The sequence below is a fragment of the Erythrolamprus reginae genome, chromosome 7, assembly GCF_031021105.1.
Source record: "Erythrolamprus reginae isolate rEryReg1 chromosome 7, rEryReg1.hap1, whole genome shotgun sequence".
Classification (NCBI taxonomy): Eukaryota; Metazoa; Chordata; class Lepidosauria; order Squamata; family Dipsadidae; genus Erythrolamprus; species Erythrolamprus reginae.
Window position 1 is genome coordinate 53,794,123 of NC_091956.1, and position 18,206 is coordinate 53,812,328.

At 44.2% G+C, this 18,206-nt stretch overlaps 1 protein-coding gene across 4 annotated transcripts in view; it reads left to right on the forward strand.

The window, feature by feature from the left end:
- The first annotated feature begins 2,663 nt into the window (after positions 1 to 2,663).
- The window catches only part of KLKB1 (kallikrein B1), a 60,945-nt gene continuing 45,402 nt past the window's right edge, over positions 2,664 to 18,206 (forward strand). For all 4 annotated transcript variants that reach the window (XR_011559622.1, XM_070757582.1, XM_070757584.1 and 1 more), the window contains exons 1-5: positions 2,664 to 2,802; positions 5,145 to 5,203; positions 10,762 to 10,921; positions 11,181 to 11,284; positions 12,105 to 12,264. Coding sequence is in view for 3 of the 4 variants with exons in the window: in XM_070757582.1 (XP_070613683.1) it covers positions 5,146 to 5,203; positions 10,762 to 10,921; positions 11,181 to 11,284; positions 12,105 to 12,264 (482 nt within the window). In the remaining variant the exon portion in view is untranslated. The remainder of the gene's footprint in view (positions 2,803 to 5,144; positions 5,204 to 10,761; positions 10,922 to 11,180; positions 11,285 to 12,104; positions 12,265 to 18,206) is intronic.

Consider the following 18,206-nt stretch of genomic DNA (forward strand, 5'->3'; position numbering starts at 1 on the left):
GATACCATTTGCAAAGGAACCGTTTACAGTAGGAGTCCCCAACCTGGACTCAGCGCACTGACGGGCTGTGGCCTATTCGGAACTGGGCTATGCAGGAGCATGTGTGTGCACTTCCGGTGAACTTGTGTGAGCGGTGGTCCGCTTGGCCCTCGTGCACTGGACCACCAGTCATGCAACTCAAACTAGATGCATGCTGACTTACCACTCGTGCAAGGGCTTCATATGTAAGTGCAAGCCACTTGTGCAGCCCACTTCTCCCCCCCCCAGCAGGGCTGCCAAGCCAGAAAGATGGGGGCTGCTAGTGTACAGTATGTATTCATTTTCTACATTTGGTGAATTTGGATATATTAAGCACTCTAGGAGCCTAGTCTTCATATAATAAAATGTATACATTTATTTATTTATTCATTCATTCAATTTTTATGCCACCCTTCACCCTTAGACTCAGGGCGGCTTACAACAACAACAACAACAACAACAACAATAATAATAATTTATTAGATTTGCATGCCGCCCCTCTCCGAAAACTCGGGGCGGCTCACAACAATAATAAAAACAATGTTACAGTGGAACAAATCTAATATTAAAAGAGAAAAAAACATAAAACCCCATCATTTAAAACCAAACAACACATACATACTGTTCTGTCTGGGTCACTCCGGAAGCCAAGACCAACCCAAAAAGAAGCCAGACACACCGGTAAAAGGCAAAGGCAGTTTATAAAATTCAAGAAAAACACAGGTAACAGAAAATGTCCTTACAAACAGACAAACGCTGTATCTTCAAATATATCCACGAAGGCAAAAGTCCATGCAGCAATACAGGATTCTTGCTGCCAAGACGAGGCGGTAGATAGCAGACCTACACCTCCCACGAGTCTTCCAAACTGCTGGGCCACAAGCCAGGAACAGAGACGTCAAGAACAAAGCAGGTCACCGTAACTCCAACTGATAACACTCCACATGGCTTCAAGGGCTTGCCTGCCTTTTAAACCCTGCTAAGGAGGACCACACCCAAGCCCAGCTGTTCCTAATTCAGTGCTGATAATACTTGTTTAATTGCTCCTTTCTTTGATCTGAACGTCTCTGTCGCATGTCAATGACGGCTTGTGCTTCATCACCTAATGACTCCAAGCTACTGGCTGGGGAGAGCCCCCCCCCCCCGGGGCTCTCATGCTGTTCTTCCTCATGCCATTCCTGACTGTCCTCTCCCCCGTCCGACAGCTCAGCCCCCTCCTCTTCGCTGTCCTGCTCCTCCGGGCATGGAGCCAGCAGAGACGCAGCTGGTCCCTGAGCAGCCTCAGGCTGAATCACAACACATACCAAACATAAAATATAAAATCCTGGGGGAGGTATCTCAGTTCCCCCATGCCTGGCGATATAGATGGGTCTTGAGTAATTTACGAAAGACAAGGAGGGTGGGGGCAGTTTTAATCTCTGGGGGGAGTTGATACAACATGTTAGCAACAGCACTTTTTAACAGAGCCAGCATATTGCCCCCACAATCCGGGTCCTCATTTTACCCACCTCGGAAGGATGGAAGGCTGAGTCAACCTTGAGCCGGTGATGAGATTTGAACCGCTGACCTACAGATCTACAGTCAGCTTCAGTGGCCTGCAGTACAGCATTGCCACCCCGGCACTCTGCCTTTGATGGAGAAATTGTATACTGTATTACAGGACTAATGTATGATATATGATTTTCCCCAAAAAATCTAATTGTGCTCTAATAAAACTAGTAAAAATGCTGCAATAAAGTCATTTGTTTTTTAAAAGGTACTTTTGTATTCTTAATTATTATGTGCCTCAATCCTATTCAAGTGATTTTGGGCTGCACTGGCTGAAATAAACACCTTTCAGTATAAACTTATTAGTGTTAATATCATTTTAGTATAGTATAGAATTTAGTATAGAATTGAGTGTATATTCATTCCACCACCCAGAGTTCCTTCTCTAGGGAGACGGGCAGTTCAAAATGTGAAAAATTAAACACACACACACACACACACACACACAAACACACACAAAGAGAAGTATCTGATTTTATTGAGCACAGTGGAAAGAAGTATACTGGCATATACATATATGATTAGTGGAAAGAAATATATCTGCATATACATATATAATTAGATAGCAAAATATCTATTCTCCATAGTAGATGGAGGTAGTCTCCAAGAATGGGAAAGACACTGCCTTTAGCCAGTCAGGACTGAGTCTGAAAAAGGTATAAATAGCACCCTCATGCCTCAGTTCCCCCTCTTTCGACTCAGTCCTGAGTCAGGGACGCAAACCTTACTCAATATCGTATTGAGTCCATACCTTGGACTCAATATCGTAGTGAAAATATTTTTTTCGACTAGAAGTCAGGAAGTCAAACCATCGGTGTCCAGGGGTTAAAAAAAAGCAAAGATGATGGCCATAGCTATGCAAAACCCCATTTTTAAATATGCATTGTGATACATAGCTTCCTTTCCATGTTTCTCATGCTAAACAGTAGAGAGCCAATCTGGGTTAGTGCTGGCATTTATAGGATCCAGCTATATATTTTTTTCCTCAAAAGGTGAAACAATGTTTACTGTGCAAGATTTTTTTTTTTGAAAAGTAAACATATTAGGCTAAACATTGACAGAGGGGCTGGTATTACGGTGCATAGTTGAAACAGTCTGCTTTTTCTCTTTTCTTTTCAATACAGGCTTCCCCCCCTTCTTTTGCTCATATTTTGGTTTGGTTTTTTGTTTTTGGCAAAGAATATAACCACTTGTTGTTTACAGAGAAAAATTACAACCGGTAGAGCCACTATTCAGGTAATGGAATTCTTCTACTCAAAAGGGATGGCTTTCTATTATTAGAGAAAAATGATTCTACTGCAGGAACTAAATTTGAAATTGTTTGCAATCAATCATTTAACAACCATATCTTCTAGCAATGTAATAATAATTAAAAATCATACCAGAATTGTTAAATAATAGCTGCATCTTTAACACTATTATTATAAAGTTAATTTTTTTCTACATAACTACAAAGATGATGTGGAATTATTAGAAAACGGATTTTTAAAAATGATGCAGACATTCCTCTTTTTTCTCTTATAGAAAATGTTTCTAATAATCCTATATATATATATATTCCTAAATATAAACAACTCTGAAAATTGTAGGTTTAACTTCGGTATAGATCTTAAAGAATTAAAAACATCAGCAAATCCTTTATTCAAATGATAACAATAAAATATTCATTTTTCACTGAAAACAGTAGCAAATAGGGCCTTTTGAAAAATTTAGGTGTCTGTGAATTTGAGTAGTAACTTCTTGATATACAACCCTCTCATAGAGTATAATGCAATGCAGTTCTTGGTTCATATATTTTGTTTGTTTGTTTTGTTTGTTTGTTTGTTTATTTGATTTTTGATAGCACCCTTCTCCTTAGACTCAGGGCGGCTTACAACATGTTAGCAATAGCACTTTTTAACAGAGCCAGCATATTTCCCCCACAATCTGGGTCCTCATTTTACCCACCTCGAAGGATGGAAGGCTGAGTCAACCATGATGAGATTTGAACTGCTGACCTACAGATCTACAGATGTACAGTCAGCTTCAGTGGCCTGCAGTACAGCACTCTATCTGCTGCACCATCCCGGCTTATAATTCATAGACATGTACTGTATAATATTTAGACAGGGTTATTTAAAATATGTAGCTGCAGGTTAAATGGAACTAAATGGACTTTGTCATGAATACAGTGATCCCCCGTTTATTGCGTCCCCAACCATTGCGAACAGGGTACTTCGCTATTTTTCAACCCGGAAGTCAAAAATACCATCTACGCATGCGTGCCGGGCACGCATGCGTAGATGGCAGCGGCTTCCCTGGGTCTTCCCCCTCTTGCTGGCGTCAGCGAGGAGTTTCCCCACCGCCCACGCAAACTCCTCGCTGCCGCCCGCCCTTCGCCCGCCCACGCCGTTCATTCTCGCCGCTTTTGAGCTGAGTCCGGGAGCGAATTCGCTCCCGGACTCAGCTCAAAAGCGCCGATAGCAAGCGGCAAGGAACGGCTTGTCTCGGCGCTTTCGAGCTGAGTCCGGTCAGCTCGAAAGCGCCGAGACAAGCCGTTCCTTGCCGCTTGCTATCGGCGGTTTTGAGCTGAGTCCGGAAGCGAATTCGCTCCCGGACTCAGCTCAAAAGCGCCGATAGCAAGCGGCAAGGAACGGCTTGTCTCGGCGCTTTCGAGCTGAGTCTGGTCAGCTCGAAAGCGCCGAGACAAGCCGTTCCTTGCCGCTTGGTATCGGCGGTTTTGAGCTGAGTCCGGAAGCGAATTCGCTCCCGGACTCAGCTCAAAAGCGCCGATAGCAAGCGGCAAGGAACGGCTTGTCTCGGCGCTTTCGAGCTGAGTCCGGTCAGCTCGAAAGCGCCGAGACAAGCCGTTCCTTGCCGCTTGGTATCGGCGGTTTTGAGCTGAGTCCGGAAGCGAATTCGCTTCCGGACTCAGCTCAAAACCGCCGATACCAAGCGGCAAGGAACGGCTTGTCTCGGCGCTTTCGAGCTGAGTCCGGTCAGCTCGAAAGCGCCGAGACAAGCCGTTCCTTGCCGCTTGGTATCGGCGGTTTTGAGCTGAGTCCGGAAGCGAATTCGCTTCCGGACTCAGCTCAAAACCGCCGATAGCAAGCGGCAAGGAACGGCTTGTCTCGGCGCTTTCGAGCTGAGTCCGGTCAGCTCGAAAGCGCCGAGACAAGCCGTTCCTTGCCGCTTGCTATCGGCGGTTTTGAGCTGAGTCCGGAAGCGAATTCGCTCCCGGACTCAGCTCGAAAGCGCCGAGAGCCAGCGCCCCCCGGACCCCCAACCCGGGTTTGGGGGGCTGCTAGGAAGCCCTCCATGCCGGCGGCAAACAGCCACCCCGCCCCCAATCTTTGGCTCCTCGCTAGCGCTGTGGGAGTAAAAACGCCATCTGCACATGCGCAGATGGTGTTTTTACTTCCGCAGCGCTACTTCGCGAAAACCCGCTCGTTGCGGGGGGTCCTGGAACGGAACCCTCGCAACGAGCGGGGGTCTACTGTACATGCAAAACTAAAACTTGATATAGAATCATTCAAAAATTGACAACTACACACACAAAAAATGGAATTAAAATATATTGTTGCATTTTTCTCTTTTAGGATGTTTTGGATCTTTCAAAGTTTTTATTTCATTGGCTTGTTTTCTTCTGTACATAGTGGTAAGTATATATACAGGCCCATCAATATGCACCTATCTATATAATGCCATATAAGCAGTGAAGGGCTACCAAAAAGTTTACTACCACCCTGTGGGCATGGCTTATGCAGGACGCCCTGCATTTCCTTTCAAAATCTTTCAGTGCAAATTGGGTGTTCTGGGGTGGAGCTCCATTTTCACTACCCCACTGCATTCTCCCCTGTCCAGGCAGTAGCCCACCCATGCATATAAGTCAAGGGACCCTAACACCCTGGTCCATGGCCTGTTCAGAACTGGACCACATGAGGGGCTGGCCAGAGCACATGTAGGCCAGTTCCTCCCTCCGCCATCTACCGGGCTGCCAAGCCGTAAAGGTTGAGAACCGCTGATATAAGTTACCATAAAGAATAGGGTACTTCAAAGAACTTTATTTATTTATTTATTTATTTACTTACTTACTTACTTACTTACTTACTTACTTACTTACTTACTTACTTACTAGATTTTTATGCCGCCCTTCTCCTTAGACTCAGGGTGGCTTACAACATGTTAACAATAGCACTTTTGAACAGAGCCGGCATATTGCTCCCACAATCCGGGCCCTCGTTTTACCCACCTCGGAAGGATGGAAGGCTGACTCAACCTTGAACCGGTGATGAGATTTGAACCACTGACCTTCAGATCTTCAGTGGCCTGCAGTACAGCACTCTACCTGCTGTGCCACCCCGGCTTATCTTAAATGTACACAGAATTTTGTCTTCAGAAGGAATTTTCAGAAGTATTATCATTTTCAATTAATTTTTTTAATGAAAGGCATAAGCTTTTGTGTCGTGCAGCTGACTTCAGATTCATCTATGGTAGACAGTTTCTATGTTGGTGATGGCAAACCGTTTTTGGCTCGGATGCCAAAAGAGTGCATGCACACATCATAGGATGCACATGGGTGCCCATAACCATAATGCAATGCCCGCCCCCCATGTATGCACATAACCCATGTGCTCCCCCCTCCCTGCCCATTTCCACAGGGCTCACTGAAGCTGTGGAGCTGCCCTACTATTTACCTTTAGATAGCTGAAACTAGGCCTAGGCTACTAGGCCAACTTGGTCCATTTCTTCTGCAGGCTGCAAGGATTTCCTGAAAGTCTCTCTAGACAATAACAGAGCTCCAGATTGTTTGGCTGTTATCGGCTGCAGAGGCCTTCAGGAAAGCCTTGACGGCTATGGAAGAAATGGGCCAAAGTATGGGAGGTTTGGCTGCAACTGTCCAAAGTTGAAGAAGTTCCTGAAGACCTCTAACAGTGAAAAGGAGGTTGAGGGTGAGCACACAAGTAAACATATGGTTGGGAAGTTTTTTGCCATCCCCAGGATTTAGGAGGCTTTCCTGAAGCCTAGTGAGACCGAAAATGGCTGAAAAGAAAGCTGAAAATCAGCTGGCTAGTGCATACATGTGCACTGGAGCTGACATGGAGCAACACCTTGCATGCCCTCAGATATGATTTTACGCACCTCCTGACATAGGTTCGCCATCACTGTTCTATATAGATAAATTACTGAGCATTTAGACAAACGTATTGCTTGGCTGAAATGTTCAATTGAATCCAGAATCAAATGGCCTTTGCCATGTCCATTATCACCTTTTCAATACCTTATTCAATTAGAGGTTTTTTTAAAAAAAGAAATAGAATGAGGGTCAAAAAGTAATAAAAGACCTACCACAAAAAGGCATGATTGACTGATTTTAATCCTAAATTGGTGCATTCCACATTATTTTGTTGATAATCTTACTCACAGATTGCAAAATCTTTCCCTCTGTGGGGGAGAAAATTAACGCTTATAATTTCATTTTTGGCTCACCTAGAATTTATCTATAATATATTAGAAATAATGGTAATGGCTATTTACAAGACCAGACCAAAGACTGTGGCCAGGGGCATCTTTTGTTAGCATTTCTATTTTACTCAAGTGAAAATATCCTTAGAGACTGGATCAATAATTTTTGAATTTAATATTTTTCATGAATTTAGTACTTGCAGGAAGTTTTGAAAAACATGAAAGATAATAATTAAGAGAACATTTCAGCTCTAGAGTTGCTTTTCCAATACATGACTGTGGCAATGATTTATGTTCGTATATTTATAAATCATAATTACAAAAATATTCCAATCCACCATTTTCACAGAATAAAAGAATATATTTGAAACTAGTTGTAGCATTGTCTAATATGCCAAATCTTTCCAAACAAGTTAAAACTTACGTAATGATGTAACAGGGACAGTCCAGAGATGGCATTCAGCTGGTTTGCACCGGTTCGCACGAACCGTTGGTGGAAATTTGGCCAGGGTTGCTGAACTAGTAGCAAAGTCTGGCTGGCCACGCCTTGAACCAGTCCCCTGGTCATTGCTCACTCACCTTGCCCACCATGTTCATCAATTGAATAGAATAGAATTCTTTATTGGCCAAGTGTGATTGGACACACAAGGAATTTGTGGGTGCATATGCTCTCTTTTTCTAAAAGAAAAAGATACATTTGACAAGAATCATATGGTACAACACTAAATGATTATCATAGGGGTCTAATAAGCAATGAAGAAACAATCAACAAGCAACAAGTTACAGTCATACAGTCCTAAGTGGAAGGAAAAGGATGATAGGAATGATGAGAAAAAATTACTAGAAATAGAAGTACAGACTTAATAAAAAGTTTGAAGGGGTTGAGGGAATTATTTGTTTAGTAGAGTGATGGCATTTGGGAAAAAACTGTTCTTATGTCTAGTTGTCTTGGTGTGCAGTGCTCTGTAGTGATCAACACCATGTTCTTCACACATGCATATTCCATTACCTTGCAAGTCCAATGTGAAGAACATGGTAGCGATGGTACAGCAGCAGCTTTTTCCGTGACCTCCAGTACTTTTTTGTTGGCCTGTGGCTAGCTTCCGCAGCCACAAAATTGCTCTCAAGGTGGCGGTGGCTGGGAGGCTTCTTTGCCAGCTGCTTTTCAGCAGTGGTGGCTAGTTGGGGACCACAAAAAACTCCAGTCAGCTTACCTTCCAGACTCTGGACCAGCCCCCATGGAAGGTAGGCAGCCTAAAAAGAGCCAGGGGTGAAGGAGTGGGTCTGGGGCTCGGGCTGCTAAAGGAGGGAAAATGGAGGTGACTGGCAAAAAGAAGATGGGGGTAAATAGGTGAAAATTTTTAAAAAATTATATCCTACCTTTTCCTGTGGGCATGGCTAGATGAGGGTCGTGTAGGCGTGGATATGAGTGACATGAAGTTGGCCACACCTACTTAGTCACATGCCCCCACCAAACCGGTAGCAATTTTTTTTGAAACTCACCACTGAGGCAGTGAAATAAATGCAATTTAAAAGTGTAGTTATGCATTTCTTATTCATTTTTGAAGTGCTACAGTGTTTTGGATTTTGATGTGAACAAAAATCATTTTAATTGGCCTATATAACAGTAATGTTTAATATTTGACAGTAACCTTCAAAAAGATAAGAGAACTTGAAAGATGTGAGAAAATAGAGATGCATGGAAAATACAGTGATCCCCCGATCATTGCGAGGGTTCCGTTCCAGGACCCCCCACAACGAGCGGGTTTTCGCGAAGTAGCGCTGCGGAAGTAAAAACACCATCTGAGCATGCGCAGATGGTGTTTTTACTTCCGCAGCGCTAGCGAGGAGCCGAAGATTGGGGGCCGCGCGGCTGTTTTAAAACGTCACCGCTGGCATGGGGGGCTTGCCAGCACCCCCCGGACCCCCAACCCGGGTTTGGGGGGCTGCTAGGAAGCCCCCCATGCCGGCGGCGATGTTTTAAAACAGCCGCGCGGCTTCCCAACTGAGTCCCGAAGACAAACGTCAAAGGCGAACTTCCGCGTTTGTCTTCGGGACTCATTGGGAAGCCACGCGGCTGTTTTAAAACGTCGCCGCCGGCATGAGGGGCTTCCTAGCAGCCCCCCAAACCCGGGTTGGGGGTCCGGGGGGTGCTGGCAAGCCCCCCATGCCGGCGGCGACGTTTTAAAACAGCCGCACGGCCCCCAATCTTCGGCTCCTCGCTAGCGGGCAGGCAGGCGGCGGACAAGCCGTTTGCTGGCGCCGCTCGCTCGCACTTCCCAGCTGAGTCCTGAAGCGAATTCGCTTCAGGACTCAGCTGGGAAGCGGCGAGAATGAACGGCGTGGGCGGGCGAAGAGCGGGCGGCAGCGAGGAGTTTGCGTGGGCGGTGCGGAAAGTCCTTGCTGATGCCCGCCACTCGCCCTCCCACCAGCAAGAGGGGGAAGACCTAGGGAAGCCGCCCAGCAGCTGATCTGCCCGGCGCCATCTACGCATGCGTGCCCATAGAAAAAAGGGTGCACATGCGCAGATGGTGTTTTTACTTCCGGGTTGCAAAATCGCAAATTAGCCTGTTCGCAATGGTCGGGAACGCAATAACCAGGGGATCACTGTACTTCTGTTTCAACTAAGGAACTTGCAGCCAAATTTTGTTTAATATAGGGAAAAGAGCTTTTAAAAAGGAAAGAGGAATGATTCCTACATTCTGAATTAGCATCCTGGCATAGAATTTTGAGCCATGAATTTTGTTGCAAAACCTGGGTATGAACTTCAGATAAAGCCACATTTTAGCTTTCATGGATAAGATTAATTTATGGGTCTCCTGTGAAAGCTCAGATGATTTGGTTTAAGCAAAACCATGGTTAAATTAACCTGGGGCAAACTTCCTTAGACCATAGTCCATGAGCCAAGACACTCATCAATATTTTTATTTATTAACTACCATATTTTTTGGATTATAAATTGCACTGGAGTATAAAACACACCTTAGTTTTGGGGAGAAAAATAGGGGGGGAATCTATCTACTGGTTATTCATCTAGTTAGCATCCTTGGTCTGGTCAGCTTCAGCACATTATTTTATCCCCTGTTTAGGGCTGGGGGAAAGAACTTCTTCAGAGGAAGTAGCAATAAAAACAAGCCTGCAAAGTCTTAGGGCTGGAAAAAACTTCTTTGAAGTAGCAATGAAAAAAATCCTGCAAGCCAGGATGATCTAGTACCTCGTTAGGTGGGGGGGGGGGGGGAAATCTTCGGAAGGAGTAGCAATGAAAACAAACCTGCAAAGAATTAGGGATGGAAACAAACTTCGGAGTAGCAATGGAAAAAACCCTGCAAGTCAGGAAGGTCATTAGGGCTGAAAAAAAATCTTTGGGTGGAGTAGCAATGAAAACAAGCCTGCAAACCAGGAAAAGCTGGGAAGATGGTTAGCACCTCGTTAGGGCTGGGAAAAAAGCTTTGAAAAAGCTACATTCGGAGTATAAGATGCACCTAAATTTTCAGCCTCTTTTACGGAAGAAAAAGGGGTGTCTTATACTCTGGAAAATATAGTAATTAAATTTATAAGGCATCACACAGAAAGTGACTCTGGCCGACATATAACAATATGAGTTACAGTATAAGTAGAAAAGGTACTCATTCTTCACGGACAAGATATTTTAATTCCTGCATAGGATTCCATTGCCTTTCAGAATTGACTAAACTTAAATCTTCTGACTGCAGCGCAGCTAACACTCAGCATCTTCTTTGTTTGCCTTAGAATGTATATCGGAGGTGTATAGAAACACATATATTGAAGGAGGACACATATCTAGAGTTTATACTCCAACTGCAGATTATTGCCAGATAGTATGTACTTATCACCCAAGATGTCTTTTGTTCTCCTACATACCTGGAATCTGGGCAAAAGCTACTGCAAGGTAATGCTAAGATTATTTCATGAATTATGTGTACATTCCTGAGGGCATGACAGTGGTGTGAAAAGGCCTTTCTAAGACAAAAGAGCAAGTAAGGAAATGGAAGGTCCTTCTAAATCACAAGAAGAAGAAGACAAGAGTGGGTGGCAATGGAAGTTACAGATTTTGAGCTGAGCGGTCATACAAATCCAGTAAGTAAGAAAATAAGTAAATGTAAGAAAAACCGGTTGTATGAATAATGTATCCCACTTCCAACTATCAGGTTTTCTTGTTTCCTAAAAGAAATTGATACTCAAGAATTGCCAAAGATTCACAGGGAAGGAATAATCTCTGGTCATTCTCGGAAGCAATGCACTCAAATTACTGGTAAGACCTAATTGTTTATGAGACTTTATAAAGTAATGAAAAGAGCATATGGCGTTAAAAGTGACCTTATAGCAAAACTAATAATTGGTCATTTATTTCAATAGAAAATTTACTAAAGGTGAAACTGGACGTTTGAGTTGAAGCCTTTCCAGAACTTCAAGAATTTTACCTTTAGGACTTTGAAAGACGGCACATGAAGATACATTATTTCATACACTTTGATCAAGTCACCCCTCAGCCTTGAAAGACGGCATTTAAAGGGTGACTTGATCGAAGTGTATAAAATCATGCATGGGGTAGAAAAGGTGGATAGAGGAAAATTATTTTCTCTAGCACACAATACTAGGACAAGGGGATACTTCCTAAAGCTCATGGGTAAGAAAGTGAGGACAAATCAAGGGAAATATTTCTTCACCCACAGGGTCGTTGGTTTATGGAATTCACTTCCAGAAGAGGTCGTGACAGCTGTTAGCCTTGATAGGTTCAAGGCAGGATTAGACAGATTCATGGATGCCAAATGTATTGGTGGTTATTGAAATGGATGTTCATGTGACGCCTCTATGTTGGTTGAGACAGGCAGGATTCCCTTGAGTACCATTTGTTGGGGGTCGGGGAAAGGGAGGGTCTTGCCTTCTCTTTCTGCTCAAGGTCCCCATGGACAATTGGTGGGCCACTGTGTGACACAGAATGCTGGACTCGATGGGCTTTCACCTGATTCAGCATGGCTCTTCTTATGTTCTTATGTTCCAGGAGAAGGGTTTTCGTTCTTTAAAAAAATCAAATTTCTTCCACATCTTTCTTTCTGTCCTTTTTTCCCTAGCTTGCAGTAAAAAAGTCTATGAAGGACTCGATATGCAAGGGGAAAATTACAATATAACTACGGCTGACAATTATCACCACTGTCAACAGAGATGCACCAATGATAAGCACTGTTACTTTTTTACATATACCTTAGAATCATTTCACAGCATATCACTACGGTAAATAATAACAAATAATATATAGGATTTATGTCATTGGATTAAAGTGAAAGTACAAATAACTTAATACTTTAGAAGTGCTTTGATATGCAGGCAGTCCTTGACTAATTGAGCCCAAAATATTTGTTGCTAAGCAAGATATTTAATAAGAGAATTTTGCCCCATTTTACATCTTGCCCTAGTTGTTGAGTGAATCACTGTTGGTAACACGGTTGTTAAGTGAATCCAGTTTCCCTATTGACTTTGCTGATCAGAATGTCACAAAAGCTTATGACCCTAGGACAGTGATGGCAAACCTTTTTTTCCTCAGGTGCCGAAAGAGCATGGGTGTATGCTATGGTGCATGTGTGAATGCCCACACCCATAATTCAATGCTTGGGAAGGGGGAAAACAGCTTCCCCTGCTCCCTGGAGGCCCTCTGTAGGCTGGAAATGGCCTGTTTCCCAACCTCTGGTGGGCCCAGTAGGCTCATTTCACCCTTACCAGGCTACAAAGGCTTCCCTTAAGCCGGGGGATGGTAAATATGCCCTCCATCATCCCCCTGGAGCTTCTCTGGAAGCCAAAAACATCCTCCCAGAGCCTCTGTGCGAACCAAAAATCAGCTGGCCGGCACACACATGCACCTTCGAGCCGAGCTAAGGCAACAGCTCGCGTGCCAGCAGATATGGCTCCGCTTGCCAACTCTGGCACCCGTGCCATAGGTTCGCCATCACTGCCCTAGGACACTGCAACTCTCATAAATATGATTTAGTTGTCAGGATCTGAAATTTGTTCACATAACCATAGGAATGCTGCAATAATTAAGTGTGAAAAATGGCCATAAGTCACTTTTTCCAAAGCCATTGTAACTTTGAATGGTCACTGAATGAACTGTTTTAAGTCAAGGACTACCTGTACTACCTGCTTGTGGGAATCAGCACAATGTAGGCCCTATGCAAGTGAACTTGTGAAAGCTGGATCAGAAGCATTTGTCAAGAAAGGCAGGGACACTCAAGGTTTTCAGCTATCAAATGCAAACTATGTCCACATTTCAGTTGCCTGTTCAGAACTGGTTGTGAAATAAAGTTCAAAATGGCAGGTTCCAATGCACTTGTGATTCAATGGCCGTTGGTTGCCCATATGGTGCGCCAAAAGCCTTTCATTCTAGGATCCATGAATTAATCAAATATTTAAATGTATCATATTATTGTTGAACACAATACTGGAATAAATCCATTATGATAATATCTAGGTTAGGGGACTGAACCCCTGCACCACTGCCCACTATTGGGCCTTGAGTTGTTCAGAACCAGGCTGCAGAAAGTGTAGGTTTATTTATTTATTTATATTTATTTATTAATAGAGTTGAAAGGGACCGTTAGGTCATCGAGTCCAACCCCCTGCCTGAGCAGGAAACCCTACAGCACCCCAGCAAAATGGAAGTCCAATCTCCTCTTGAAGGTGTCCAGAGTTGGGGAGTTCACCACCTCCCCTGGCAGGCAGTTCCATTGGTTGATCGCTCTGACTGTCAGGAAGTTCTTCCTTATTTCCAGGTTGAATCTCTCCTTGGTCAGCTTCCAACCATTGTTCCTCGTCCGGCCCTCTGGTGCCCTGGGGAATAAAGAGACCCCCTCCTCACCGTGGCAACCCCTCAAGTATCTGTAAACTGCTATCATGTCCCCTCTAGACCTTCTTTTTTCTAGGCTGTCCATGCCCAGTTCTCTCAATCTCTCTTCGTAAGTCTTGGTTTCGAGTCCCCTAATCATTTTGGTTGCTCTTTTTTGCACCTTCTCCAGAGTTTCGATGTCTTTTTTGTAGTGAGGTGACCAAAATTGGATGCAGTACTCCAGGTGGGGTCTGACCAGGGCATAGTAGAGTGGTATTAGTACTTCCCTGGTCTTGGAGCGTATTCCTCTGTTGATGCAGCTTAGGATTGAGTTGGCTTTTTTGGCTGCTGCTGCACATTGCTGACTCATGTTTAGTTGATTGTCCACCAAGACTCCAAGATCTCTTTCGCAGTCACTACTGCTGAGTGGGGTATCTCCCAGGCTGTATGTATGTCTAGGGTTCTTTTTGCCGAGGTGGAGGACTCTGCATTTGTCAGTGTTGAACCTCATTTTGTTGGTATGGGCCCACTGTGATAGTCTGTCTAGGTCTTCTTGTACTCTGAGCCTGTCCTCAAGGGTGTTGGCTACCCCCGCCAGCTTGGTGTCATCTGCAAATTTTATTAGTTCCCCTTTTATTCCCTCGTCCAGGTCGTTGACGAAGATGTTAAAGAGTACAGGACCCAGGACAGAGCCCTGTGGTACTCCACTGTCTACTTTTTTCCATGTGGATTTGGTGCCGTTGAGGACAACTCGTTGGGTGCGGTTGGTCAGCCAACTGTTTATCCATCTACATGTGTAGTAGTCTACTCCATTTTTTTCTAGTTTGTGGATTAGGAGATTGTGGTCGACTTTATCGAAAGCCTTACTGAAGTCCAAGTATATGAGGTCCACTGAGTTGCGTTGGTCAACTGACTTGGTTATGGTGTTGAAAAATGATATGAGATTGGTTTGGCATGATTTGTTTCTGATGAATCCGTGCTGGCTATTGGATATGATCTTGTTTGTTTCTAGGAAGTGGGTAAGTTGTTTTTTGATTATTTTCTCCAGTATTTTTCCAGGTATAGAGGTCAGACTGATTGGTCTGTAGTTACCTGGGTCGGTCTTTTTGCCTTTTTTGTGGATGGGGACTACGTCAGCTCGCTTCCAGTCTTCCGGTAGGTCTCCAGTGATCCAGGATATTTGGTAGATGAGGAGGAGTGGTTCCGCTATGGTGTCTGCCAATTCTTTTAGGACTTTGGGGTGAAGTCCGCCTGGCCCTGGTGATTTGTATTCGTTGAGTTCCCTCAGGTAGTCCCTCACTGTGCTTTTGTCTATGTTGAGTTCGGTTCTGGGGCAGTTTGTTGCAGTTAAATTGCAGATTGGTTGGAGGGAGGTTCCCTTTTGTGTGAAGACTGATGCAAAGTAGGCGTTGAGTAGCTGTGCTTGGTCATTGCTGTCTGTGATTTCTCTACCCTCTTCGTTTTTTAGTGTGACGATTGTTTCTTTGATTTTCTTCTTATTGTTGATGTGTTGGAAGAATCTTTTTTTGTTGTCTTTGACTTCCGCTGCAAGGTGTTGTTCATATTGTGCCTTTGCTGTTTTTATTTTTTGTTTGCAGGAACTGGCTGTTTGCTGATATTCCGCTTTGGTTATGAGTCCTTCTTTCCATTGTTTGTACTTAGCTTTTTTTCCTTTTATGTCATCTGCGAGGGCTTTGTTTAGCCATGCAGGTTTAGTTTTGGTTTTCCTGTTTTTCCTTTTCATGGGGATTGCGTTGTTTTGGGCATCTATGATGCTGTTTTTTAGGATCGCCCAGGCTTCCTGAGTGGTTTTTCCTTCTAAGAGTTCGTTCCAGGGGCATTGTTCAAGGTTCGCTCTGAGCTTGTTAAAGTCCGCTTTTCTGAAGTCTGGGACTGTAGTGGTGTTGGGTATAGTAGCTAGTGATTGCACTATGTTGAATTTGAGGATGACGTGGTCGCTCTCTCCCAGTTTCCCTTCTTCTTCTGTTCCCTCTATTGTTTCTTCCCTGTTCGTTAGTATTAGGTCTAATATAGCATTCCCTCTGGTTCCTGTTTCAACTTTTTGGGTTAGAAAGTTGTCAGCTAGACTGGAAAGAAATTTGGCAGACTTTCCGCTTGGTGCTGAGTTAGTTTTCCAGTTGATGTCTGGGTAGTTGAAGTCCCCCATTATTGTCGTGCTGTGTTTGTTGCATATGTCTGTTAGTTGGCATGTGAAGAGGTCGTCCATTGTGTCTGTTTGATTGGGTGGTCTGTAGTATACTCCAATTGTGGTGTTGCTCTTTTTTTCTTTTATGTTGACCCATATGATTTCTAGGGGGTTATCATCTTTGGTTGGATGTAGTTCTGTGGCAGTGTAGTGGTCTTTGATGTATAGTGCAACACCTCCTCCTTTCTTGTTTGACCTGTTCTTCTTGAAGAGGTTGTAACCCATTATCTGTGTGTTCCAGGCGTGCGTTTTGTCCCACCAGGTTTCTGTGATTCCAATTAGATCGTATTGGCCCTCGTGTATTGATAATTCCAGTTCATCCTGTTTGTTTCCCAAGCTTTGTGCGTTTGTGTACAGGCATTTTAGATGTTTGTGTTTGTTTGCAGGTAGAAATTTTTTATTCTCAGGTTTGTTTGTAGGCTTGTCCCGTTCCCCTTCCTTGTTTTGTTCAGTGTTTTGTCGTATAGTTTGGTCACCCTCCCCTCTCAGAACTAGTTTAAAGCCCTCCTGATGAGTTGGGCTAGTCGGTTGCCTAGGAGGTTCTTCCCCGCTCTAGTGAGGTGTAGCCCGTTGCTTGCTAGAAGCCCTTCTTGGAGATAGTGCAGGCCATGGTCGAGGAAGCCAAAGTTCTTATGGCGACACCATCCTTTAAGCCAGTGATTTATCTGCGGGATTTTGCGTTCTCTGGCGGGGTGTCGTCCTCTAGTGGGGAGGATGGAAGAAAAAACAACCTGAGCACCTGTTTTTCTGATTGTGTTGCCCAAGTGGTCATAGTCTTTCATAATTTGGTTCATGTCTTTCCCTGTGTCATTGATTCTCGCATGAATCACCAATAGTGGGTAGTAGTTCGTGGGTTTGAGTATTTTGGTGAGGTTTTCAGTTATGTCAGAGATTTTAGCTCCAGGGAGGCAGCACACCTCTCTAGATTGGTTGTCTGGTCTGCAGATGGGAGGCTCAGTTCCCCTGAGGATTGAGTCTCCAATTACCAGTACTCTCCTTTTCTTTTTGGCTGGCTTGGGGTGAGGGAGGTTAGCTTCTGTTGTTGAGGCTTTTGGTGGAGTTGTGTTGTGCTTGGTTCTTGGTGGTTCTTTGTCAGATGTTTGCAGGTTTTCTTGTTCCGAGAGTACTGAATATTTGTTGCTTGTAGGCAGTGGGGTTGGGAGGAGGAGGGTTGGAGTTGGTGGAGGCTTGTTTTTTCGTCTTAGGGTGATGTGTGTCCAGTTATTTACTGCTTCTGGGGCGTGGATTCGGCTTAGCTCCTCTGGGGTGTTGGTTTTGTTGGGAGTCTGATGGATTTTCTCATTGTGATGTTGGTGCTTCAGGGTTGTTAGGTTTTTCTCTAGGTTTTCGATTTTTTCCTCAAGTAGCTGGGTGAGTTTGCATTTGTTGCAGGTAAAGTTTTGGAGGTTTGAGGGGAGGAGTGAGTACATGGAGCACAAACTGCAGCACACCATGGATTCAGTTCCGTCTTCATCTATGCTTGTTCGGGGAGTGACTTCTGTGTGCATGGTTGGTGTATCTTCTCTCTCTCTCTGTGTGTTGTTCTTTATGTGTGTGGTAGGTTTCAGGGTGGGTGCGGGAGAGTGCAGAGGTGACATGTCTGCTCTTGTTGCTGGGTTGGTGATTTCCTCTGCTTCCCTGGTCAGCAAACCCGGTGTTCTTTTGCCTCGCGTTGAGCTTTTAGCTTCTTCCCAGCATGCACCAGGAGTATGCAAATTACCCCCTGAAGCTCAGGTGATTTTAGATGGCACATCCTCAGTTGCACAAGAAGTGGAGAGGTACGTGTGCATTCCATTTGTGCAAGCTGTGGGTGAGTTTGCCCTCTTGTTACACAAATGGAGCTGTGTGCGCATGCTTGCCTGCTGATTGTGCACCATCCCCTCCCACCACAACTGCTTCACAAAGCTGGAAAGATTGGAGAACTCTGATATAGGTTACAATAGTTAAGTTGCTGGACTGGAAATTAGGAGAACATGAATTCTAGTTTTGTCTTTAGAATGGAAGCTGGCTGGATAACTTTGAGCTGGTCAACCTCTCTCTGCCCTAAGAAGAATATACATTGTGAAAATATTACCAAGAATAGTATCCTGTAGTCATCAAAAGTTAGAGTTAATTCAATGGACTGTAACAACTACATCTGGGTTGAAAAAA